This window comes from Psammomys obesus, unplaced genomic scaffold, assembly GCF_907164565.1.
Source record: "Psammomys obesus unplaced genomic scaffold, mPsaObe1.curated_primary_1811, whole genome shotgun sequence".
Taxonomy (NCBI): Eukaryota; Metazoa; Chordata; class Mammalia; order Rodentia; family Muridae; genus Psammomys; species Psammomys obesus.
Window position 1 is genome coordinate 1629808 of NW_026596234.1, and position 24933 is coordinate 1654740.

Sequence of the window (24933 nt, forward strand, 5' to 3'; positions counted from 1 at the left end):
TCCCCTTGCTAGCTTCCTGTACCTTTCCCTCCCCCATTTTTTACTTCTCCTAGCTCAGATGAGGACCCAGCCCAAGGTCTGTTGAGTACTCTGGCTGCTCCTTTACTGCCACACTGGCACTCAGTAGCACATACACCTACGCCTTTACTCACTCTGAATAGAATGATGCACACTCCTGTGTCACCCCCTCTGACCTCCCCCCAGGGAGCTGGAAGCCCCCAAAGGCTTCCTGTTTTCTCTGGTTTTAAACAAACTCGGCTCTGCAGGCCTCTCCTCTGGCTGTACCTCGCAGTGGAGACTAAACTGTTTGGCTTTCAGCTGTGGGGGGTCCTACTGGGATCAGCTCTACTGCGGCTGCTGCACTAGTTGACCTTCTGGCCTGACCTGGCTGATCCACAGGGAGGAGGGGCCGAGAGCTTGGGCCTGCTGGGGTGTTCAGGGCAGGGTCCCTGAGCCCATCCCTGAACCCCTGTTGCTATGCAGGGGCTGTTTGGCAACTGCTTAGCTGGGACCTCCTGGTTGACAACCTTTTGTTCCCCTTAGAACCAGTCTTTCTGCTGTGCTTAAGACACACCTGCAGCCCCGGGCAGCTGTCAGTTCTTAGTGTATACCACAGTTTTTGGGGTTTTTTTTATGTATTTTTTTATGAGCTAGCATCTTATGTAGTCCAGACTGGCCTTGAACATGTTATGTAGCTGAGGATGACCTTGAACTCCTTGCCTCGGCCTCCCAAGTGCTTGCTAAGATTACAAGCATGTGGTACCATACCGGCTTCTATCCCATGCTTTCCCTGAATTATTGGATGCAGTCTGCCCAGGCCCTCACACATGCCAATAAGCAGGCACTCCATCACCAAGCTGCGCCCAGCCTCCATTTTATGTTTTTTATTTCTGATTTTGAGTGGTGGGCTTGCATGGTGCCTCCGTGGGCTTTTCCATTCCCCTGTCTCTTGGGGTGGAGGCTTGTTTTTAGACTTCCTGGTGTGTTGAAGGCATGGCTGTGTCTGTTTACCCAGCTGTTAGCCTGAGCAGACGCTATCATGGCTGTGCCACTGCAGCCCCTTCTGGTGGCAGCAGATTTCTAGCTGAGGTGGAGAAGGACAGAGAGGCTGAGGGCTAGACTGTACCACTCAAGGTCATGGAGGACTCAGAAGGTCCAGGTGCCCTGGAGCGTGACCTGAAGGGAGTGGTCAGGGCATTAGCCGGATGCCCGGGGCTAGGAAGGGCTTCCTGCCTCCACCCAGGACCGCCTGGGACCCTGGCCTGTCCCCGGGAATTGGCAATGAGCCTTCTTCCTGCAGGCCCCAGCTGAGTCACAAGCCGTCTGCTGAGTCACTCCACTAGAATGGTGGGTTGGTCCCCTTAGTCCCAGGACATATGTCACAGCCACCTGCACCCAGCCTGGGTCTCTCTAAACCCTGGATGGGCTAGGGCAGAACCAGGCTGTAGACTCAGGACAGGACACTGATCCTTCCCTGGAGGGGCCGGTTATAGCCTACCTCTTGGTGAAGTGGTATCTGGGTCTAGGAGGCTGCCGGGCAGGAGGCTTACCTTCTGGTATGTCTCCATCCCAGGGCCTGAGAGGCCCCACCACTTCCCCTCTCATCTTCACAAGTGTGAGGTCCAGACCTGAGATCAACCCCACTTGCTTTTTTTCTATTTATGTGCATTGGTATTTTGCCTGCATGTACGTCTGGGTGAAGGTGTCAGATCTTGGAGTTAGAGTTGTGACTGGGATCTGAACCAGGGTCCTCTGGAAGGCAATCAGTGTTCTTAACCATTGAGCCATCTCTCCAGCCTCAGCCCACTTGATTTTTGCATGGCCCTCCTTACCAGTGTTGTTCTAGGTGGCTCTAGGGCCGACTATGATGGCATCTCCTAACCATCTTCTCTGTCGTCTTCCAGTTGGGTCTCTGGAACCTTCATATCATCATGGAGTTGTCATATTTGACCCTTCTCCATGTACCTTTTCCTACTGCCCTGTCCCTAGGGTGGAGAAGTACCTTCATAGGGCTACATGGTCCCTTGAACCTGCCCCAAACTTCCACCCTCGATGGCCAGCCTGGTTTATGGGACTCTTGCCAGTCCTTGTTAGGCAGGGTTATGGGGCATAACCCATCTTTTGGAGTCTTGGCCCTGTGAGATCTGGCTGGGTAGGGGGTATGGGGGCATGGTGGCCAAGAGCCTGGCCCCGGCTGCTGCCCTGGAGACGTGCCTGCCCCAAAATAGCAAGAATTTTAAAAATAACCAGCGGCTTTTGTTTGCTTTTTGCTTTAAAAGACATTTTTTTCCCTCTGCAAAGAGCTGTGCAGCAGCAGAAAGGTCAGGCTGCCTTGGCAGCCGAGAGGAGCAGGCGTGGCGGGGGGGGAAGGGCTGAAGCCAGGGGTCTGTGCCCCTCCCGGGTCATACCACGGGCATTGCTGTAGTCCTGGGAGCAGGGACCAGGTTGGAGATAGATGGGAGGTGCTAGGGCACAGCCTTCCTGTCCTCCAGCATCGCAGCCAGCAAGCCCTTGAAGGACAGCTATGCAGGCCACTGTGGCACAGAGGCTTAGCTCGGCAGGTAGACAGAAGGTGAGATGGATAAGTGCATTCCACCCCAGTACAAACTTAGAAGTTTCCATGCGCCCTTACCCTGCCCATAAGCAGCTTGGAATCAGTATTTGTAAAAGTGCTCTCAGCTGGGAAAAATGCAGGCCCAGCTGACTGGGGAAGGCCAGAGCCTCCAGCAAGGGTGCAGCCTGGGGTCGGGCCCAGGGAAAGGCGGGGGTGGGCCCCAGGGACTCGTGAGGGCCAGGCTGCCAGCTCCCAGGAGCAGTCAGTGTCCCTGTCTGCTATGCCTAAAGTTTCTCTTTCGCTTGTCCCTGGCCTGTCTTGGTCATGAGGGTCCCTCTGTCATTACACACTGTCCCAGACCAGCTGGACCTCCAGTTTGAGGCCACAGGGCTGAGGAGGTCAGGCATGAGGTGGGATGTAAGGTTGTCCCTGAAGATGCTAGAATCCTCCTCCAGCTGGGTGGTGTACCTCCCTGCCCTCCCCCACAGGGAAGTGAACAATGACCTCAGAACTGGCAGCCTGTGAATAGGCCTGTGCCCCTACCCTGGGAGAGAGGCTGTGCTTGTCCCCACCCCTTTATCCCCACAGGGACAGCTCAGACTGTGCCTGGGGTCCTGGTGTACTGCCTGCCTGGAGTCTGGTTTTCTCTCTCTCTCTCTCTCTCTCTCTCTCTCTCATTTCTCTGTGAAGCCCTGGCTGTCATGGAACTAGCTTTGTAGACCTGGCTGCAGTAAACTCAGAGAGCCACCTGCCTCTGCCTCCTGAGTTGATTAATAACTGATGTGGAAGGGCCCAGCCCATTGTGGGTAGTGCTGTCCCTATGCAGGTGGGCCTGAGTTACTCAAGAAAAGGTAGCCGGGCAGACCAGGGGAAGCAAGCCAGGAAGCAGCATTGGTTTCTGCTTCAGTTTCTGCCTTGGCCTATCCTTCGGTGTAAGGTGAAATAAATCCTTTGGTCCCCAAGTTGCTTTCTGTTTTTTCTTTCTTTTTTTCTTTTTAATCACAGCAGTAGACAGCAAACTAAGAGAGAAGTTGGTGCTAGAGAGTGGGCACTGCTGTGGCGGGCCTGACCTTGCGGTGTGTGTCTCATGTCTTTATTTTGTGGGAAGGAGGTGGCAGATGTTGGAGTTTTAGGCTCAGAGCTGTAATGAGCTGTTGTGAGACCTTTGAAGATAAGAACATTGAAAGACATGCAGACAGTGGAGGAGCTGGCTTGGGGAATTTCAGAGAGAAGTCCAAGAGCCCTTCAGCGACTCTACTGGTATCTACTGTGTGATATTTTGAATTAAGAACCTATGGTGCTGGTCACCTGGGTCTGGAGAATCAGCTCTGATTAACAAGAAGCCAGCCCTACGGATGTGAAAACTTTGCTTTCCTGGTAACAGTTGGTGCTCACTGGCTGGAGCTGGGAAGTTTTTTAAAGAAGAGACCAGCATAGTTGGGGTGAAATCTTCTGGGAAGTAGTCCCTCAGGGAATACACAGTGGCTGTGGTCCATGAGGTCAAGGCTTTTTCTTAAACCAAACTTGACAACCTGTCAGAGTCTCCCACATGGTACTGGATTTGATCCCGGGAAAGCTGCAGATTGAAGGGGTCATGGAGAGAAGCTGAGCCATGTCACTGGGAGGGGCCAGGAGAGGTCACTGGTGAATGTACAGCTTCAGTTGCAGTGGGGACCCCAGGCCTGAAGGGGTCATGAAGAAAGGTGAGAAAGGAAAGGTTATAGTTTAATAGTGATTGTTTTGGGGTCAAGTTGACAAGGGGTCAACTGTGCTGTTAGTTTTTGTCAAGTTGACACAAACTTAGACATATCTAGAAAGAGGGACTCTCAATTGAATTGCCTACATCAGACTGGCCTGTGGGCATGTCTGTGTGACATTTTCTTGATAATGATTGGTGGCAGGAGAGCCTAGCCCACTGTGGATAGTGCCACTCCTAGACAGGTGGTCCTGGGCTATTTAAGAAAGGTAGCTGAGCAATCTAGGAGGGAAGCAGGCCACTAAAAAGCAGCATCGCTCCATGATCTCTGCTTCAGTTCCTGCCTCGAGTCTGTTTTCACAGTGACAGAAAGCAAATGCCTGGACTAGGGGCTCCCCTCCCTTCCCCATGGGGTCCTACAAACATGGTGACATTTAAGCCTAGTGACCTCCAGCTTGTATTGGTGAGAAACTGGAGCAGCAGGTAGCAGGGATCTTCCCCTGTGCAGGCCAGGCCCAGCCTGTTCACACCATTGGCCTCCTTAGTTCCAGCACTTGGAACAGAGCCCAGCCGGGAAAATGGCTTCTCCCCTTTGTTCATCTTGCTCCAGTCTTGCTCCAAGACTTGTGAGGGTGCATTCTTCTCAGCTTTCAGACTTGTGGACAGGCTGTGGAAACCATTTCCTCCCCTTCCTTAGTATAGGCAAACCTGGAGTGGGTGCCGTTGGGCTATTCCAGAAGCATCTAGGGAGAGGGTGTGAGGCTGGCCCGCCAGCACTGTGGGCAGAGCTGGACACACAGCTAGGAACTTCTAGGCTGCCCAAGAATGAGAAGTGTTTTGGGTGTGTTTTTCTTGGGATAGAATTTAAGGGTGCATATATTCTTGAAGTGTTCTAGCACTGAGCTGAAGCCCAGTCCCAGGCACCTAAACGGGCGAATTGCCCACCCAATGCCTTCATCCCCAGGGCTTCGTTTCTGACAGGCCAGTTCTCAACAAGGATGAGTGAGGAACTTCCTGCTTCTTCTTACTCTTGGGCTGATGTAGTTTGTGTGCACCCCACACGGCAAGATAAGATTGGTGACAGTAAAGTCGGGGTGTTTCAGGTGAGGGACTGCCTCAGGTAGAGTGGGTCTGGGAGGGCGGTGGGCAGGAGCTTCTGCCTATGAAGGGAGGATGGTCTTTGGGAAATCCAGGGCAGAGCTGGTTTGTTGGTCCACAAGTGTGCTTTCCTGAGGAGGCGTCCTATGACAGGTTGCCATGGAGTGCTGGAAGCTCAAGGCTGGGCCTGGCCAGGCTTTGGAGGAGCTCCATCAAGCCCCGAGGGTTAGAGTGACCAATTCTAGCACTGTTCAAAAATCCAAAGTTCAAATTATCCTATGGACTCAAGGCAGACTCTTAACATCTGTAAGACCGAGAAGTGAGACGTTATTTCCAATATAAAATGGCATTACCATTCCCTTTGAAATCTATTCGTCTGTCTGTCTGTCTATCCATTTATTTGAGGCAAGGTCTCACTATATAGCTCTGGCTGTCCTGGAACTCATTATGTAGACCAGGCTGGCCTCAAATTCACAGAGATCCGCCTGCCTCTGCCTCCCAAGTGTTGGGATTAAAGGTGTGTGTCACTACATCTTGCAACATCCATATTGTAAAAGGAAGGAATGGGACCAAAGCAAAAAGACAAACATTAAATCCTGTAGCTACGTGCTCAACATTTGAGGCATACAGTGGCACCATCTGAGCTCTACCAGGCAGGTAGCCCCATCCAAATGGCCTGCTGGCTTCTCTGGGGTCGACTCCGCTTGGTGCCTGTAGCTTCTCTTTGCATATCTTCCAGGTTCCCAGTATCATCAATACCCAGGTCTTTGCTGTAGTTCAGGCTTCATTTGGAGCCTGACTCTGTTACTCATTGTATTGGCTTTTCTCTGAAGTCTTGGTAGACGCCTCCATGACCCCACAACTCTTGTATTCTCCACCTCAGCAAATCCACTACCATGTAGATGATGCCAAGTTCTGTCACCAGCCTGAGCAATGATGGGCCCCTTGTACACAGATACCTGAAACTGTCAGGATGTATTTCACGGTAGCTTTCTGCCAGCAGGCAGCAGCAGCATTGTAAAGCCTCTCAGGAGAATTTGCAGTTTCACGCTGTGGGGCCTGGTGGAGTCACCTCCCTTCATCGAAGGCCCTCAGGGTCCTTTCTTATTTTCCCAGTGCTAATTATGTGACTTCTAATTAAAGTTACTAATCTCTTTAATTATATTTAAATAAGCTGCCTTTCTGGCATATTGGACATATTTTTACATCATTGCTTTGTTTTTTATTTCCTGATTCTGATTGTAAATCTGACCAAAAGCGACCAGCAATAACCATGACCCAGTCTGAATGCTGTGCTGTCTTGACATTTACTGCACAAAATTAATTAGATCATTGCTTTCGGCTATAGCCTCACTTATACTTTTAGGGCACAAGTAAAGTATAGATGGATTCCTTGCCAGAATGTAACCCCCAGTCTAGATTTCCTGTGGGAAATTGTTCCAGTATGAAACCTCATGTCTGTGTGCCACATCCATGCCTGGTGCCCCTGGAAGCCAGACGAGGGTGATGAATCCCCTGGGATGGAGTTAGAGACTTTCGAGTTTCCATGTGGATGCTGGGAGTCAAAGCTGGGTTCTCTGGAGGAGCGGCTAGTGCTCTTCGTTGCTAAACCATCCCTCCAGCCCACATTTCTTTATTATTGATTTCTATGTGCGTGTGTGTGTGTGTGTGTGTGTGTGTGTGTGTGTGTGTGTGTGTGTGTGTAGGCATGCATGCCATGGTACACACATGGAGCTCAGAACAACCTGGGGCTGATTGTCTCCATCCATCTTCATGTCAGGTTCTGGAGATGAGAGTCAGGTTGTCATGTGGGAAGTGCTTCATGCATGGAACGGTCTCCTTGCAAACCTCATTGGCTGTATCTCTACTGGGGTCCTGGCTTTTAACACTTGAGTCAGAATGGCCCAGCAAACTCTACATCCATTGTCTAGATTTTCCTAACCTACATTTCCCACATCTTCCATGCTCCTCCTTCACACCTGTTCTCGGGGCTGAGGACCATGTGATTAGGTTTAGTGACAACAGTGGCCCAATTGCTTTGGTATCAGATTTTTTTTTTCCTTATGAGGGAGGTTTTCTTTGTGTAACAGACCAACTGTCCTGCAACCCACTATGTAGACCATGCTGGGTCTTGAACTCAGAAGATCTGCCTGTCTCTGCCTCTTGAATGCTGGGATTAAGGGTGTGCAGTATCCAGTTTCTTTATCAATAGCGTTTGCTTTGCTGGGCTCATATCTTACTGAAACAAAGGGTTATTTTGGCTCATGGTTTCAGAAGGTTTCAATCAGTCCTGGCAGGGAAGGTGTGGTAAAACAGCTCAGTTTGTGGTGACAGGAGCATACTGACAAAGGCTGTTCACGTCACAGCAGACAGCTAGGCCCCGCCTCCTAAAGGTTCCACACTTCCCAAAATGGTGCCACCAGCTAGGACCAAGCATTCAAAACACGAGCCTGCCGGGAAAGTCATGTCATCTCGGACATGTTGCCTCTGTATCAACTGCTGTCCCTCACATCTGAGAGAATGAGAAGGTCCACGAGGAGCCCAGTGCGTGCGTGATGTCACACTCATTGTCCCCACAGGTATTCCATGTGGCCTACGTGCTCATCAAGTTTGCCAATTCTCCTCGGCCTGACCTCTGGGTCTTGGAGCGGTCCACAGACTTCGGCCACACTTACCAGCCATGGCAGTTCTTTGCCTGTGAGTGTCCTGAGCAGTAGGACTAGGGAGCGCTTGCTATGGGCTATAGTTGCTTCAAGGCCCCTGATGCCAAGCCCTGCCCTTGTGCTGGGCTCTATGTGCCTCATTACTGCCAGCGCCACCTAGGGGTAAATGGGGTCTTTCTGATTCCCATGCTTGGCGTTGGACATGGCTGATGTCACACTGGTGGTGATAAAGAGGCCTGGCAGCTCTGGGCCTACCTCCTGCCAGCGTTATAGCCTGTGGCAGGAGAGGGCTGGAGTCATTGGCTGGCCTGGCCACATGCCACCCTGACCAGTCATGTTGGCAAGGTGGGGATGCTCTGATTATATAGGTCTGGTCACATGTCCCCCAAACTCCCTAGCTGAAGTAGGGGTGGGGTGGGGGTGGGGGTGAGGTAGGGTGGGTTGGGGGTGGGCTTACAGACTATCCCTGGGATGAGGTTAAGGAACATTTGTTCTCTGGCACATCCCAGGGAGAGAGAGGCCTGGGCAATGGGAGAGTGAAGGCCCTGCAGTCCAGCCTGGCCTGGCTGCCTGTGGCAAGGGCTCTGAGCTAGGATTTTGCTCTCTTCAGTAAATCCTCCTGGTTAGTAGACCATGGAAGAGCAATCCTGTGCTTCAGAGCATGCTAGGTTGGTCCAGGATGGGTGTGTATTTCTGGTAGCCATTGCTCTCACCTTCTCATCATTTCCTGCAGCCTCCAAGAGGGATTGTTTGGAGCGGTTTGGACCTCGGACTCTAGATCGCATCACACAGGATGACGATGTCATCTGTACCACAGAGTACTCTCGGATAGTGCCCCTGGAGAACGGCGAGGTGGGTGTGCACAGCTGTGCTTGTCAGGGGAAGGTGGTGGTGGGGGTCCCTGCCACTGACTTTGGCCTCACCTGCCGTGCCATCTGCAGATTGTGGTGTCCTTGGTGAACGGACGCCCCGGGGCCATGAACTTCTCCTATTCACCACTCCTCCGAGACTTCACCAAGGCCACCAACATCCGCCTGCGGTTCCTGCGAACCAACACACTATTGGGCCACCTTATGGGCAAGGCGCTGCGGGACCCCACCGTCACCAGAAGGGTGAGCGTGTGGGTGTGGCTGAGAGCTGAAGGAGGGCTGGCAGAGCCGGTTCCTTGTAGGGGCTGTGGGGAGTGGGTAGGTGTGGGTGGCATGGTCAGGGGCCGCCTGACACCCATGGCCTCTACTGCAGTACTATTACAGCATCAAAGACATCAGCATCGGCGGCCGCTGCGTCTGTCATGGCCATGCGGATGTGTGTGATGCTAAGGACCCCTCGGATCCTTTCAGGTGAGACCTTTGGCTCTCTTTCCTCTTACCTACCCACTCATCACATCTCTGGCTTCCCAATGGCACCTGCCCTGACTGCTGCTCTTAGTCTCAGTTTCCCCACCTGGAGAGGCAGTACTATATGAGCCTCTTGGGTTGGCCTGGTCTTGGGTGGCAATTTACCCTGAATTCCACAGAGGTGGGGTTTCAATGGTAGACATGACCTCTTGGCACTCACCGGTGTCCCTAGATGGATGTGGATGTGTACCATTTGTCCAGGCATCCCACCCCACCTTCCGAACCTTCCCCCAGGGCACAAAGGCCTTGACCCTTGACCCTTATCCCACTAAAGGCAAGCAAGGGCCAAGGTCAAGGACAGGAGCAGCAAGTGTGCTCCCCATCTCACGTGTCCATGTAGCTAGGGCTCTGGCCTTTTATAAGTTGTCTCTAGCCCTGATACATCTAAGCCCCTGTAACCCACCCAGAGCCAGCCGATGAGGCAGGACCCAGAATCTATGACCACCAGCAGGTGCCATCACCTGATTAGATAGGTGCCTGAGTCTGCATCCCCTGCTGGCCTGACGTCCTAGCCAGCAGTAAGTCCCTTCCTGAATGGATGACTGGAGTCTGGCCCTTTGTAGGGCTCTCCATGTTTCTTATTCTGCCTGGAAGCTGCTCTCAGGACCTAGTCCTTCTTTCCTTCCTCCTGCTCATAAACTCCCCCCCCCCCCCCCCCCCCCCCTTTTTTCCCCCCCCCCCCCCCAACCCCCCCCCCCCCCCCCCAAGCAGCCATATATTGAACTCCTGACAGACAAGGCCCTATTGTCATGAGCACACCTGCTCTGAGGAAGTAGCCAGCATCCATTATTCCTCCACCAGCCGCAAGTCAGAACAAAGCAGGGACAGGACTGGGTAGAGCTGCATGGCAGAGCTGCCAGTGGGTAGGTCATGATGAGACAGACTCTCATGTCCTCACCCAGTACTGCTTGGCCAGGCAGCCCACCCCAGCCCCCAGCCTTCCCCCACAAGATGTATGAGCTGACCTTCAATTGCCTCAGTTTGGTCCTAAGTCTTGAGTTCAGCATAGGACCTCCCCTGGGGTCTACAGCCTCACTGAAGGCTCCAGTTTATAGAGGAAGTAGGTGAAACCAAGAGCCTGGGATGAGAGTCCCCGTCCCACCCCTCCCCCACGACAAAGCTGTCTCCTCCTTCAGAGCAACTTAAGTATGGCATGATGTCCCCAGCTGAAGGACTCAGGCAGGCTGTAATATGGGCCTTCTGGGGACACTTGTGAGAATGAGTCCCTGGCAGCCCAGCTCCAGGCGCTGCTAATTGGCCTGGGAAGTTAATGCCAGGTGGGAGTGCAGCTCCCTATGGCCAGGAATGGATGGAGCCTATTAGAAAACTAAATTAGCCTCAGAGGAAGTGGGGCCCCAGAGTCTGGGTCTGTCCTTACCTGCTGGGAGAGGCTCACCATTGTGCCTGTCTCACATGCTTGGGCCTGAACTCAGGCCAGCCCTCCCTCCAGGGCATGAGGAATGGTGCATGCTGGCATTTTCCCCAGAGCCTCAGACTTCAACAGAATATCATCACAGAGCTTCCTCCACCATTCACCACTCATGTCTAGAAAAGGGAGATCTTCTGTTCCTGCAGCTGGCTCTTCTCTGCCCCCTTTCCCAACTCTCCCTCATCCTGTCACCCCAGTGTTGTCCCCACCCCACCACTTGTCCATACCATGGCTCCTGCCTCTGATGACGACATTGTATCCTGTGCATGCTAAGCAAGCATGCTAAGCTACACCACCAGGCCCCACCCCATCATTCTTTCTGCTGTTTGTTTTGCTCAGGCTTGTCTTGAGTTAACTCTGTAGTCTGCCCAGACTTAGACCTTCCTGCCACAGCCTCTGGCTGTGATTATCAGCTGTCACAGGCTTACATGGCTCAGATGTGACAAGACACCCTGGCACTTACTTCCCTGTGTGAACTGGTCCTCAGCCCCACGCTATCCCTGCCTGGGACATTCGTTCTCTCTCCAGTGCTCCGGTCACCCTCTTGTCCCCAGTTCTTTGTTCTCAGGGCCCCTTGCTTCCCTGGAACTCTGTTTCCTTAGTGGGTGACCTTTAGAAGATGGCCGATTAACTAGAGCACAGTTGGCCTTGATTCCTGTTTGATGACTGCCTTCAGACCTTTGGAGGAGTTCTTTACCAGGGTCCCTTTGGCTGTTCCTGTTGGAATTGCTACCATGTTTCCTGACGGCTGTGCCTGTATGCCCGGTGGATCTAGTCATAAGTGTGGAGAGTGTATGTGTGGGATGTTTCTTGGGTCTCTGCTCTCTGGTTCTGAGATCTGAGAATGTGTGTCTTTGTTAATTGGATGGCCACGGCCCTTGCCTTCTTTTATGTTCCCACCAGAAGAGTATGGGGGCAACAGCATACTTCTCTCTCTCTCTCTCTGAGAACACCTCCTATTTTCCATTTATCTTCTCAGCTGCCTTCCCAGTAGCTTCTTCAGTTCCACCTTCCACTCAGAGAATTTCCCCATTGGCCAGATCTATTCTGTTGTTTACCTAATCTGTTGAGAATCTTTAATTTCCTTTAAAAATTATTTTAAAGTTTTTCTATGTATGAAAATGTTTTGCCTGAATGTATGTATGTATGTATGTATACCACGTGTGTGCCTTGTACTTGAGGAGGCCAGAAGAGGGTGTCAGGTCCGTGTGGGTGCTAGGAATCAACCCAGGTCTTGGAAAAGCAGCCAGTGGTCCTCACCACTGAGCTGTCTCTCCAGCTCTGGTCTTGGCTTTCAAAGTCTCAATGTGCAGCTCTGGTTGGCCTGGAACTCACTATGTAGATGAGGCTGGCCTTGAGCCCAACAGAGCCACCTGCCTCTGCCTCCCAACTGCAGGGATTATAGATGTGCCCTTTAGCACTGCTCTTGACTTGGGTTTTGCAAATTTAATAATTGCATTTTTTTTTCTTTTCTAGAAGTTCTACCTAATTGTTTTTCAAATCTGCCTATGTCTATTTTTAGATTCCCCTGTTTATAGTTATCGGAAGTATTCTTTTACAGAAGCAGGGTGTGGTGCTGTACCGCCTTTAATCCCAGCACTCAGGGAGGCAGAGGCAGGTGGATCTCTGTGAGTTGGAGGTCAGCCTAGTCTACAGAGCAAGTTCAGAATAGCCAAGGCTACACAGAGAAACCCTGTCTCGGAGTGGATGGGGGAAGAGTTACAGCGCTGGAATTTGGAGCTAGAGAGATGGCTCAGTGGCTGAAAGTACTGGCTGTTCTTTCAGGACTTGGGTTCAATTCCCAAAGAAAAGACCAACTTAAAAATACAGTATCTACCAGACTGCTCTATTAAGTGGAGTTGGGCCTAACTCTGTTCTGTGTGGCATCTGCCTACCCCATTGTGTTTATAAGGCCTCCTTGGGGCTCTCTCTGTGACCAGGGAGAAGCCCCCAGGGTGGATTTGTAGGGTTTTTGCCCATTGGCCTCTTCCCTTATTAGCTCAGGGTGCCTCTAACCATGTAGACCACCCAAAACTGAGATGCCCGCTGCAGACCCTTGGCTCCCTCTCAACTGGGTTAGGCTCTGCTGCCACCTGTCTGTCCTGGCAGGTAGTTTGTTCCTTCCTTCCCCACCGAGGCTGAGGGTTTCCAGAAGCCTTTGGGCAGAAGCAGAATTGACTCCCAAGGCCCTGGGGGACTCCCTGATGGGGAATGGTGGGAGTAGAGCTTGATGATTTGAGGCTCTGGGCTTCTGGCTTCTTGCTCAGGAAATTGGTGTGCTGCCTCTCTGAGCGGCTTGGCTGTGACCCTGCCACACTTTAGTAGAATGCAGGAGGTGTTGGTTTATGCATAGCAGATGCTCCAGCCTTGTCCTCCTCTCCAACCAGCTGTCCCCCTGCCCACTGGGACAGCCGGCAGGCCTCCAGCCTTTGGAAAGAGGAAGTAGTTCTTGGCCACTTGCCCCTGGGGAGATGCCCTAGATATATGGGGGTATCTGACTGACACAGGATTTCACAGACTGAGTGGGATCCAGGTCTCTGGGGGGAACCAATGAGTCCCTCCCTTAGAACTGGATCAGGATTTCGGCCCAGGCTATGCTGGGGGGGTTCCACCTGTGCTAAGCTCGCAGGCCTCACCCAACATCCACCCTCCACATAAGGCTGTCATTGAGATCCCCTCTCCCTGTCTCCTTTCTTCCCCTGTGCCTATTCTTTGAGACTGGAGCCACACTGGGTTGGGAGTAGGGAATCTGGACCAAAGCTGCATGACAGCTGGGGGGGGGGGGGGGCTGGGGGAAGGGGAGCCTGTGCTCACTCAGCAGGCCAGTGATGCCAAGTACATACCACCCACCTCGTCCCTAGCCCTCTGCCGCTGGGGTAGCCTCTGACTCCTCTGTGTCCCTTCACAGGCTGCAGTGTGCCTGCCAACACAACACATGTGGAGGCTCTTGTGACCGATGCTGTCCAGGCTTCAACCAGCAGCCATGGAAGCCCGCCACCACTGACAGCGCCAATGAGTGCCAGTGTGAGTATGTGTGCCGCCAATGCCTGTGGCTCATGGGTGTTCCCAGGGGTTCCTCGGCCATGGAAGCCCAGCTAACCATTGGCCCTGACTCCACAGCCTGCAACTGCCATGGCCATGCCTATGACTGTTACTATGACCCTGAAGTGGACCGGCGCAATGCCAGCCAGAACCAAGACAACGTGTACCAGGGTGGAGGTGTCTGCCTCGATTGCCAGGTAAGGCTTGGCAAGGGCCAGCCTGGTGAAGGAGGGCCTGTGTGATGGAAATAGGGACCTGCCTAGACGTAGCGAGCTCTGTGTTCTCTGTACCCCCAGCACCACACCACAGGCATCAACTGTGAGCGCTGCCTGCCTGGCTTCTACCGCGCGCCTGACCAGCCCCTGGACTCACCACATGTCTGTCGCCGTGAGTAGAGCCGTGTTCCTAAGCCACGGAGGCTGTGAGCCTCCAGTTCTGGATGAGAGAGGGGGTTGAGAAGTCCCAGGGTCTTAGCTACTGGATCTCCCAGATCTCCCACCTGAGGAGGCCAGACCACAGCTCTCTACATCACGACTCTCTCACTGTCCCTCAGCCTGTAACTGTGAGTCGGACTTCACTGATGGGACATGTGAAGACTTAACAGGCCGCTGTTACTGCAGGCCGAACTTCACAGGAGATCAGTGTGCTGCCTGTGCCGAGGGCTACACCAATTTCCCACACTGCTACGGTGAGGACCCCCGAGGAGTTCAGGGTCAGGGTTGGTGGGAAGGCCAGGGTGGCTGCCTGAGCCTGAGGGGCCTAGGCGGGTGGGGGTGGGGAGGAGCCCTGGGGTGGTCTATGGTACTGGAGCCAGAGGGCTTGTCCAGAAGACCTGTTTGACCTGTGTTTGATATTTTACCCTTCAGCTGTACCTTCATTTCCCCACAACGACACCCGAGAACAATTGCTGCCTGCTGGACAGATCGTGAGTAAGTGCCCGAAGGTCATCACGACCTCCAGGGAGAAGTTGTGCACAAAGGACCAGCATTTACCATGATCACCTGTCATTTAGTCTGTTCAATTTTAAAATCGTTTTTTATTTCATGTGTATGCATGTTTCCTGTGTATGTCTATGCGTTTCATGCATGCCTGGTGCCCATAGAGGCAAAAAGGTGTTGGATTCCCGATCCTGAAGTTACACTTCTGAGCCACTATGTGGATGCTAGGACCTGAGTCCTGGTTCTCTGCTTCTCATCTGCTGAGCTGTCTTTGGCCCCGTATTTTTACTTATTTTTTTAAAACAATGTGCAGTCACATTGGAAGCCCTTCCAGAAGCTCTTCTTGGAACAGTGCTGTCGGGGCTCTAGCTGTGTAGTTCAGTGGGGCAGCGATTGCCACCTTTCACAAAGCCCCGGGTTCCATCGTCAGCAAACACACAACACAAACAACCCACCCCTTGCACCCTGAACTCTGCGTCTGTGTGCGCTCATCCTTATAAATCCTGCAGTGAACCACACACGGTGTGTAGGGACTGTCTTCTCCCACCACGGTCCCAGAAATGTGGCCTTTCACAGCCCCGTTACAGACAGATGGGGCATGAAATTAACCAACCGCCCTCCCCTCCTTCCAAAAGATGCTATGACAAGCATCCAGGAATCAATGGCTTTTCAAGGTCTTGTCTCCACAGGGTGTTTTCCTACAAGTCAGAAGGTTCTGACTTACCAAAGGTGCATGTGTTGTGGTCTTTTGTCCAGGTGCCAAGTCACTTTCTTAACACAGTGCACGTTGGTGCTCTGGCTGTGTGTACAGCTGCCGGCTGGACCATTGGTGACCTGCGCAGTAGTAGCTCTGCCCTCAGCCTGAGTGGAGACCCCTTTCCTAGTTCAGGGACAGGCGCCCCCTTCTGGGTTGGAGTTGCATCTTTTAGATGATGGTATTTTTTCTCCCTCCTGTTGGCAGGATCATATCCTTATAAGGGCAAGATGGAAGTGGGTGCTGTTTTGTTTGTTTTTTATTTTGGAGACAGGGTTTCTTTTTTAGAATTTATTTAAACTGGAGCTACAGACAGTTGTGAGCTGCATGTGGGTGCTGGGAGTTGAACCCAGGTCCTCAGGAAGAGCAGTCGGTGCTCTTAACCATTGAGCCATCTCTCCAGCCCAAGTGGGTGCTGTTTTGCAGTCAGATGGCTGTTAGCCTGGCTCCTGTGTATTTGTGTGTGACAGATATCTGAGGTCTTTGAACTGCATTTCTTTCTCTGCTTTGTAATGCCTGTGGGCCTCACCTTCTGGTGCTTTGACTTATGACTTATTCCTCTACCTTCTTTTCTGGCCCTAGAAACTTCCTATTACTGGGATTTCCTTGCAATTCAACTGGCAGCTTCGGTGCTTTATAGAGCAGGGGCAGTAACATGACATCCCCACAGGCCTTGCTGAGGCTGTTAGTCTGGGCCTCACCTGTGTTGTCATTACTTGTTTTTTGTTTAACTTTTCCATTCTGGGCTGGAGCTAGCTAGAGGAGGAAAATGTGATGTTTTCAGGCTACGCCCTCATTGGCAGCTTTGAGAGTTTTTGGTTTGGTTGGTTTGTTTTTTAGACAGGATTTCTTGCATAGCCCTGGCAGTCCTAAAACTTGCTATGTAAACCAGGCTGGGCTCAGACTCACAAAGGTCTATCCACCTGGTTCTGCCCGTCCCCCCCACCCAAGTGCTGGGGTTAAAGGTGTGTACCACCACATGGCTTGCTGTTTATGTTCTGATTATGTGGCTATGTGGCTACTGCTACACTCTCCACAAATCCCAGACCATTATTCTTGTCAGGAACCAAAATCGGATGATGTTCATAGTACTCTTTGCTGCATGATTTGGGCACTTGATAGACTTTCTTCCTTCTTCTCAACTCCAAGAAATAACTGTAAAGCCACAAGTTTCTGTCTGACTTGTCATTTTGATCTTGTTTTCCCTGCATTTGTGCTTTTGTTAATTAGGAACCTAAGTTAAGAACTAATAGTAGTCGTGCTGGGTATGTATGTGTGTGTATATGTTTTGAATCAGGATCTCACTATGTAGGCCTTGGCTGGCCTGGAACCAGCTAGTAGACCAGGCTGGCTTTGGATTCACAGAGATCCACCTGTTTTTCTTTCCCAAGAGGGGGATTAAAGGCTTGTGCCAACACACCCACCCAGATAGATGTTTTGCTTTTGCAGCTCATCATTGTTTTTCTGAAGTGGAAGCTTTGGGAGTTCTTTTTTTTTTTTTTTTTTTTTTTAAGATTCTAATTTCTGCGGTGTAAATGTGTGAGAATATGACTTTGTGGAAAAGCAGGTTTTTCAGGTGGGAGGTTTGGGCTCTGCCTGTATGAACCTCCCGCTCCCACCTTCCTCCTAGATTGTGACTGCAGTGCTGCAGGGACCCAGGGCAATGCCTGCCGGAAGGACCCACGGTTGGGCCGCTGTGTGTGCAAACCCAACTTCCGGGGCACCCACTGTGAGCTCTGTGCACCTGGATTCTATGGCCCTAGCTGCCAGCGTGAGTGCAGCACCCTCCTTATCCACCTGCAAGTGCCCCGCCCCAGCTGAGCATGGACTGACCAGTTGGTTCTCCGTTTGCAGCATGCCAGTGTTCCAGCCCTGGGGTAGCTGATGGCCTCTGTGACCCCGAGTCAGGCCGGTGCACATGCCGCGCAGGCTTCGAGGGGGACCGGTGTGATCGCTGTGCCCCCGGCTACTTCCACTTCCCTCTCTGTCAGCGTGAGTGGCATCCGTCCGTGTGGGCAGAGGTGTGGCAGGGGTGCCTGAGGGATAGCCTGTTCTGGCAGACCTCCAGTAACACATCTTGCTCTGCAGTGTGTGGCTGTAGCCCTTCAGGGACGCTGCCTGAAGGCTGTGACGAGGCTGGACACTGCCAGTGCAGACCTGGGTTTGACGGCCCTCACTGTGACCGCTGCCTCCCGGGCTACCATGGTTACCCCGACTGTCGTGGTGAGCAAAGAATTAGGGCAAGAAGGAGTCAGGCCACCCCCATAGGACCAAGATCTGACCCCCACCCTGTGCTTTGTGTCCATAGCTTGTGCCTGTGACCCTCGGGGGGCCTTGGATCAACACTGCGGAGTGGGCGGGGCATGCCACTGCCATCCCGGCTACACAGGCACCACTTGCCAGGAGTGCAGCCCTGGCTTCCACAGCTTCCCCAGCTGCATCCGTGAGTTTCCTGGGAGAGTGGAGGTGGGCTGCTCGCAGCTCTGTCTCGTACCCACACACTGACTTCACCCCCACAGCCTGCCACTGCTCTGCTGATGGTTCCTTGCATACCACCTGTGACCCCACAACCGGGCAGTGTAGCTGCCGGCCCCGAGTGACGGGGCTGCGCTGTGATATGTGTGTGCCAGGTGCCTATAACTTCCCCTACTGTGAAGGTGAGCTGGGGCTGGGGTGGCAGAGGATGGCCCTGTTTGTCGGATCCGACCACTTGTGTGCACCTCCAGGGACTGTGTTCTGGAACTGTGTCCGTGTGCTGTGGGTTTTTAAGCTTGTTCATATGCTGTGTTTACGTGTGATGTTCTCACGTACTGCGTGTGTCCTCGTGCCTTGTGTATGTTCAAGCAGCTGCTCATGTGATTGCTCTGTGTGCCTGTTACATGCATTCGTTTATGTGTGGTTGAGTGTTCATATGTATTGATGCATGTGTCCATATGCTGTGGCTGCTTGCCACATGGAGGAGGAACATGTGTGCCCTCGCCTTGGTAGCTGGAACAGGGAGGTCGTGTGTTCATAACCTGTTCACAACCGTAGCAGGGACTTGAGTTCTGTCTGGGGCTGGGAAACCCTTGACCGCGGGGTCAGTCACTGAGGAGTGATTGAGGCTTGGTTGTCTCTCTATAGCTGGCTCTTGTCATCCTGCTGGTCTGGCCCCAGCCAATCCTGCCCTTCCTGAGGTGAGCACAGGATTGTCCATGGTGCAGGATTAGGCAGGGGACCCAGCCCAGGCTAAAAGTCTGAAGCCCAGGGAGACCCTGTCTTCCTGCCTGCTGCTTGCTTGCCGTGGCAACCTCAGGGCCCATTCACTCCTTCTCCTGGTCCTTTATTTCCATCCCGGGTGGCTGCCAAGCATGGGGCAAGGACAGGTGAGGGGCTTTGTCCTTTTTCTGCCCCATAGTCTTATCCTTTCCCAGGCACAGGCTCCCTGTACATGCCGGGCTCACGTGGAGGGGCCAAGCTGTGATCACTGTAAACCTGGGTACTGGGGGCTGAGCCCCAGCAACCCTGAAGGCTGCACACGTGAGTCTGCCCTAGAGGGATGGTTGGGGGCTTTAGGGGTAGGCCCCAGGCCGTCCTGTCCCCCAGGCCCTCAGTCCTGCTCTGCTCTCCCCAGGCTGCAGCTGTGACCCACGAGGCACACTGGGTGGAGTTACCGAGTGCCAGTTGGTGAGTCAGAGTGTCAGGGTTGGGGTCTGGGGGTCAAGTGTGTTAGGATTGTACCCAACCAAGTCTCATTTCCTGTTCCTCCCCAGGGCAACGGGCAGTGTTTCTGCAAGGCCCATGTGTGTGGCCAGACCTGTGCAGCCTGCAAGGATGGCTTCTTTGGCCTGGATCACGCAGACTACTTTGGCTGCCGAAGTAAGCACTCACACACTGGCCCCCAGTCACTAATCCATCCCAGTTCCCTTCCCCCCGCCCCCAAGCAGACCCTAAGGGTCGATGTTAGTTTCTCTACTGAGGGTGGGTAGAGACCTGCCTATGGGGCCTAAACTGGAGGGTTGTGACAGGGCCCCCTGAGGCCACTGAGGGCTGGGCAGCCTCTGACTCGATTCTTTCCCAACGCAGGCTGCCGATGTGATGTTGGTGGTGCCCTAGGCCAGGGCTGCGACCCCAGGACAGGTGCCTGCAGGTGCCGCCCTAACACCCAGGGCCCCACCTGCAGCCAGTAAGTACCTTGCTGGGGCTGGGTGGGGCCCAGGATGTTCTTGCCAGGCGCCTACGAGGTCCTCAGCTACCCTTTGGAAACCCGGGGGGCCGTGTAGGGCCAGTGCCTGTCCCATTCAGACACCTGTGCCATGGCAGGCCAGCGAAGGACCACTACCTGCCGGACCTACACCACATGCGGCTGGAGCTGGAGGAGGCGGCCACCCCCGAGGGCCACGCTGTACGCTTTGGCTTTAATCCTCTGGAGTTTGAGAACTTCAGCTGGAGAGGCTACGCACACATGACGGCTATCCAGGTAGACTGTGTTGTCCCCTCCCAGGGCTTGGTCCAGCTGGGTCCCCTGGGGTGGCCGGCAGAGCAAGCAACACATCAGGATCATGGGACCCAGATCGGTGGGCCAGAGCAGTGACCCTGTTGTCCCCCACCCCACCACAGCCCAGGATCGTGGCCAGGCTGAATGTGACCTCCCCCGACCTGTTTCGTCTGGTCTTCCGCTATGTCAACCGTGGACCGCAGAGTGTGAATGGGCAGGTCTCCGTTCATGAAGAGGGCAAGTTTTCTAGCTGTTCCAACTGTGAGTAGAGGCTGCTTGCCCATTCCCTTTCTACCCCGTGCTCCACCTCCCAACTGTGCCATGTTCATCCTGGCCCTCCACCCCGTGGGGGGGTGTGGGGTGTACGTTGCTTGGGGGTGGCCTGAGGACTGAGCCCAGACATCGTGCCCTCCCTACCCAGGCACCGAGCAGAGCCAGCCAGTGGCCTTCCCACCCAGCACAGAGCCTGCCTTTGTCACTGTGCCCCAGAGGGGCTTTGGGGAACCCTTTGTGCTGAACCCTGGCATCTGGGCCTTGCTGGTGGAGGCTGAAGGTGTACTCTTGGTGAGACAAGGGCCATGGCAGGGTCGGGGCAGCCCTCGGGCTCCAGAGCCTTTATACTCACCTCTCGCCTCTCCCAGGACTACGTGGTCCTGCTGCCCAGCACCTACTATGAGGCGGCTCTCCTCCAGCATCGTGTGACCGAGGCTTGTACCTACCGCCCCTCGGCTCTGCAATCCATAGAGAAGTAAGGGCCTGCAGGACGATGGGGGCTGCATCCTGTGTGGACCTTCGCTGACCTTGGTCTCTCTGTTCTCCAGCTGCCTCCTCTATGCTCACCTACCCCTGGATGGCTTCCCTTCAGCGGCTGGAACTGACGCCCTCTGTCGCCGTGACAACAGTCTGCCAAGGCCTTGTCCCACAGAGCAGCTCAGCCCTTCACACCCACTGCTGGCGACCTGCATTGGCAGTGATGTGGGTATCTGAGGACCTTGGACTGGAGGGGGTGCCTGTCTCAGTGGCAGAGTGGGTGCAAGGCGAGGTTGTGAGATGATGGAGCTGGCATGCATGGCCCAGAGTCGCTGCTGCTGTCCCCAGTGGACACTGGCTGTGAAGAGAAACTCACCCAGCTTTTCTGCTCCCTCCATGACCTGGATCAACCCTCTCTTTTTGCTTGGAGATGCCCTGGGCACCTCCAAGACTAGCTATAGGCAGCTGTAGGGAGGATGAGGACCGTGGGCCTCTGCTCACCCCTGCCCTCCCCCAGGTGGACATCCAGCTTGAGATGGCAGTGCCTCAGCCAGGCCGATATGCTCTGGTGGTGGAGTATGTCAGTGAGGATTCACACCAGGAGGTGGGTGTGGCTGTGCACACCCCTCAGAGAGGCCCCCAGCAAGGGATGCTCAACCTCCACCCCTGCCCGTACAGGTGAGCTTAGAACCGGAAATCGCTGATGGGAGGATCCCACCCAGGGCTTTCTATCTATAGTCTGTCCCTCCCACAGCTCCCTGTGCCGGGGTCCAGCTCGGGATAGCCAGCATCATGTGGCCACCTTCCACCTGGACTCAGAGGCCAGCATCCGGCTCACTGCCGAGCAGGCCAACTTCTTCCTGGTAAAGCCCCTTGAGCCCTTGCCCTGAGGCATGTGCGTCCAGAATATTTTACGTAGGTACAAAAGAGGACAGAGACTGTGGGTCCCAGGAACTCCTGTGGTGTAGTTTGTCCCTGCTTACTGCTGTTTGCCTGGGATGGGGCCTGTGCAGACCTGGACCTGTTCTTGGCCTCTGAGCTGAGGGAGCCCAAGATAGAGAGAGATGGGAGGAGCAGATCGGGGTACCATGAGGGTTGGAGAACAAGCCCTAGACTCCATCACCAGTTCTGCACCCAAGTCTGGGTTCCAGGCAGAGGACAGGAGTGGCTCTAAGTCTAGCTAGGCTCTGGGCTCCTGGGATCTAAACTGTGTGATCTGCCCTCCTTACCCCACCTCGACTGTCCTCAGCTGTCTAGGGCATAGCAAAGTATCGCCCTTCTGCCCACAGCACAGCGTCACCCTGGTACCTGTGGAGGAGTTCAGCACGGAGTTTGTGGAGCCCCGAGTCTTTTGTGTGAGCAGCCATGGCACCTTCAACCCCGGCAGGTAGTGGTGCTGGGAGTGGCTGGGGTGGAAAGCAGGGACCTGTTGGCCAGGAGAGCGTACTCACTCACCGCACTTCCCAGTTCTTCCTGCCTGCCCTCCCGATTTCCGAAGCCCCCACAGCCCATCATCCTTAAGGACTGCCAGGTCTTGCCGCTGCCTCCCGACCTGCCTCTGACCCAGTCACAGGAGCTCACACCAGGTGCACCCCCAGCTGGACCACAACCTCGCCCTCCAACCGCTGTGGACCCCAACGCAGAGCCCACCTTGCTGCGCCACCCACAGGTGAGGGCCGAGGTCACACAGAAGCCCTCATAGGAATGGGCATGAGGCGGAGCAGAGCTCTGGGTCCTGCCACCCCATGACAGATGCCTAGACAGCAGTGTGACAAGCTGTACCTCACTCTGGCCACTCACTGGAGACTTTTCCTGCAGGGCACTGTGGTCTTCACCACCCAGGTGCCCACCCTGGGCCGCTATGCCTTCCTGCTGCACAGCTACCAGCCGGTGTACCCAACCTTCCCTGTGGAGGTCCTCATCAACGGTGGCCGTGTCTGGCAGGGTAAGTAGTGGGGTGTACCACAAGAGACAAGGGAACATAACCTGGGTGCTGTCAGTTTTCAAACTGAGTGCTCTATGGCCACAGTGAGGGGCAGCCCCGCCCCATCTCCCCCGATTCTCAGAAGTCTTACCCTAACACCTGTTCCCTGGATTAGGGCTCTTCGTTTCTGTCAGGAGTGGTGAGACAAATATTTATTTATAAGATTCTTGGCGGGGGCCCAGTCACTTATACATGGGGTAGATCATGTATGGCCACGGACCTGGTCACCCGTCGGGGTGATTATGTGTGGCTATGCATAATTCACAAAGAGCGAGGTCTGCTCTCAAAGGCTGTGATAGGCTCTCTGCCTGTGACGCGCCATCACATGCAGTTCTTAGCACAAGGCCTGCCCTGCCTGTGTCCCCTCACATCTCTAACTGCCCCACAGCCAGGACTGAGCAGCCACACAGCTAGAGTGGTCAGTATTGGAGGCCTGACCTTCCCGTTTTGACCCCCCTGCCAGGCCACGCCAATGCCAGCTTCTGCCCACATGGTTATGGCTGCCGTACCCTGGTGTTGTGCGAGGGTCAGACTATGCTGGATGTTACAGACAACGAGCTCACCGTGACCGTGCGTGTGCCGGAAGGCCGGTGGCTCTGGCTGGTGAGGCCTAGGGCTGGCGTCCCACTTGCCGAGTGGTCTTCCTGTTAGGCCTGTAGAGTATCTGTGGGTCTCAGCTGGAATGTGTCACCTGTTTGTCAGGGTATACCCCCCGTCACAGGTGCACCCTATGAGGCTCTGGAGGGTCCCTGAGAGCCGAGCCACTAAGCCCACTGGTGGAGGGATCTCCCCAGAAGGAGGTGGAGCCTGGGTAACAGGAAAGAGCAGGACATGAACAACACTAGCTGCATGGCTGTTTATTTCTTCACTGTCTCCAGCCCAAGACCCACTTGCTTCTTGAGTAGCCTAAGAGCCTGACTAGGACTGCCATGCCCTGGCCTTAGCCATCTGAGGGGGCTCCCCATTACCTGTTCCTGCCAGCAGGTTCTATCTGCCCTCCCCCAGATAGGCCCAAAGGTGACTAGGTCTTTCCCCTTAGGACTACATACTCATCGTCCCTGAGGATGCTTATAGCTCCAGTTACCTCCATGAGGAGCCCCTGGACAAATCCTACGACTTCATCAGCCACTGTGCCACCAATGGCTACCATATCAGGTGGGCTGATGTGGGTTGGGGCAGGCCAGGGTCTGGGCACAGGGGGCAGGCCAGGAGCCAGCCTCACCATTGCTCCTTATTGCAGCCCCAGCGGCTCATCTCTGTTCTGCCGCAATGCCGCCACCTCCCTGTCTCTCTACTACAATAATGGGGCCCTACCTTGTGGCTGCCACGAGGTGGGTGCCATAAGCCCCACGTGTGAACCGTTCGGGGGCCAGTGTCCCTGCCGGGGCCGCGTCATTGGCCGTGACTGCTCCCGCTGTGCCACCGGCTACTGGGGCTTCCCCAACTGCAGGCGTGAGTACCCAGTGCTCAGGACATCAAAACCACTGTGCTGCATTCCTGGGGGGTGGGGTGCTCCAGGACCCAGGGCGCATGTGATGGAGGGGACATTCTAGAGCCTAGCTGACTAGCCCTGTCACTTTAGACATGCACCTCAGACAGCTAGCAGCCCGGCGGAAATACTCTTGCTTCGTGGGCCTGTGTAAGAGGTTCTAGGTAGCAGCGGGTGCCCAGTAGCCCCTGACAATGCCACAATGATTGTTCGTGTCAAAGAGCTATGTGAGGCGCGGGAGCCTGGAAAGGGTGGGGCTAGAGTGGCGGGTGTCCCTACCTTCCCTGTCAAATCCTTCTGGGCTGCACCTGGGGTCCTGAATGAGGCAGAAGGGTCAACCCAGGATCTTCACCCCAACAGCCTGTGACTGCGGTGCCCGCCTGTGCGATGAGCTCACAGGTCAGTGTATCTGTCCGCCGCGCACTGTTGCCCCCGACTGCCTGGTCTGCCAGCCACAGAGCTTTGGCTGCCATCCCCTGGTTGGCTGTGAGGAGTGTAACTGCTCAGGGCCCGGTGTCCAGGAGCTGACGGACCCCACCTGTGACATGGACAGCGGCCAGTGCAAGTGAGTCTGGGCAGCATCCCACAGTCTTGTGGGACCTTGGGTCAGGGGGAGCACTGCCCCTCATCACCTACCAACCCGCCCCTCTGCATCTCAGAAG

The 24933-nt window shown here is 54.3% G+C and overlaps 1 protein-coding gene across 1 annotated transcript in view; it reads left to right on the plus strand.

Annotated features, from left to right (window-relative positions):
• Window positions 1-1137: 1137 nt before the first annotated feature.
• The window catches only part of Lama5 (laminin subunit alpha 5), a 39180-nt gene continuing 15384 nt past the window's right edge, over window positions 1138-24933 (plus strand). The window contains exons 1-34 of the mRNA XM_055595914.1: window positions 1138-1188; window positions 7928-8045; window positions 8745-8863; window positions 8953-9123; window positions 9254-9351; window positions 13746-13861; window positions 13958-14076; window positions 14176-14266; window positions 14433-14567; window positions 14746-14808; window positions 17202-17342; window positions 17426-17563; window positions 17660-17794; window positions 17880-18014; window positions 18091-18228; window positions 18695-18747; window positions 18985-19090; window positions 19185-19237; window positions 19324-19429; window positions 19637-19736; window positions 19874-20030; window positions 20171-20309; window positions 20470-20612; window positions 20690-20796; window positions 20870-21023; window positions 21316-21476; window positions 21553-21661; window positions 22088-22185; window positions 22266-22467; window positions 22617-22743; window positions 23246-23385; window positions 23822-23937; window positions 24023-24234; window positions 24632-24836. Coding sequence (XP_055451889.1) covers window positions 1138-1188; window positions 7928-8045; window positions 8745-8863; window positions 8953-9123; window positions 9254-9351; window positions 13746-13861; window positions 13958-14076; window positions 14176-14266; window positions 14433-14567; window positions 14746-14808; window positions 17202-17342; window positions 17426-17563; window positions 17660-17794; window positions 17880-18014; window positions 18091-18228; window positions 18695-18747; window positions 18985-19090; window positions 19185-19237; window positions 19324-19429; window positions 19637-19736; window positions 19874-20030; window positions 20171-20309; window positions 20470-20612; window positions 20690-20796; window positions 20870-21023; window positions 21316-21476; window positions 21553-21661; window positions 22088-22185; window positions 22266-22467; window positions 22617-22743; window positions 23246-23385; window positions 23822-23937; window positions 24023-24234; window positions 24632-24836 — 4256 coding nt within the window. The remainder of the gene's footprint in view (window positions 1189-7927; window positions 8046-8744; window positions 8864-8952; window positions 9124-9253; window positions 9352-13745; window positions 13862-13957; window positions 14077-14175; window positions 14267-14432; window positions 14568-14745; window positions 14809-17201; window positions 17343-17425; window positions 17564-17659; window positions 17795-17879; window positions 18015-18090; window positions 18229-18694; window positions 18748-18984; window positions 19091-19184; window positions 19238-19323; window positions 19430-19636; window positions 19737-19873; window positions 20031-20170; window positions 20310-20469; window positions 20613-20689; window positions 20797-20869; window positions 21024-21315; window positions 21477-21552; window positions 21662-22087; window positions 22186-22265; window positions 22468-22616; window positions 22744-23245; window positions 23386-23821; window positions 23938-24022; window positions 24235-24631; window positions 24837-24933) is intronic.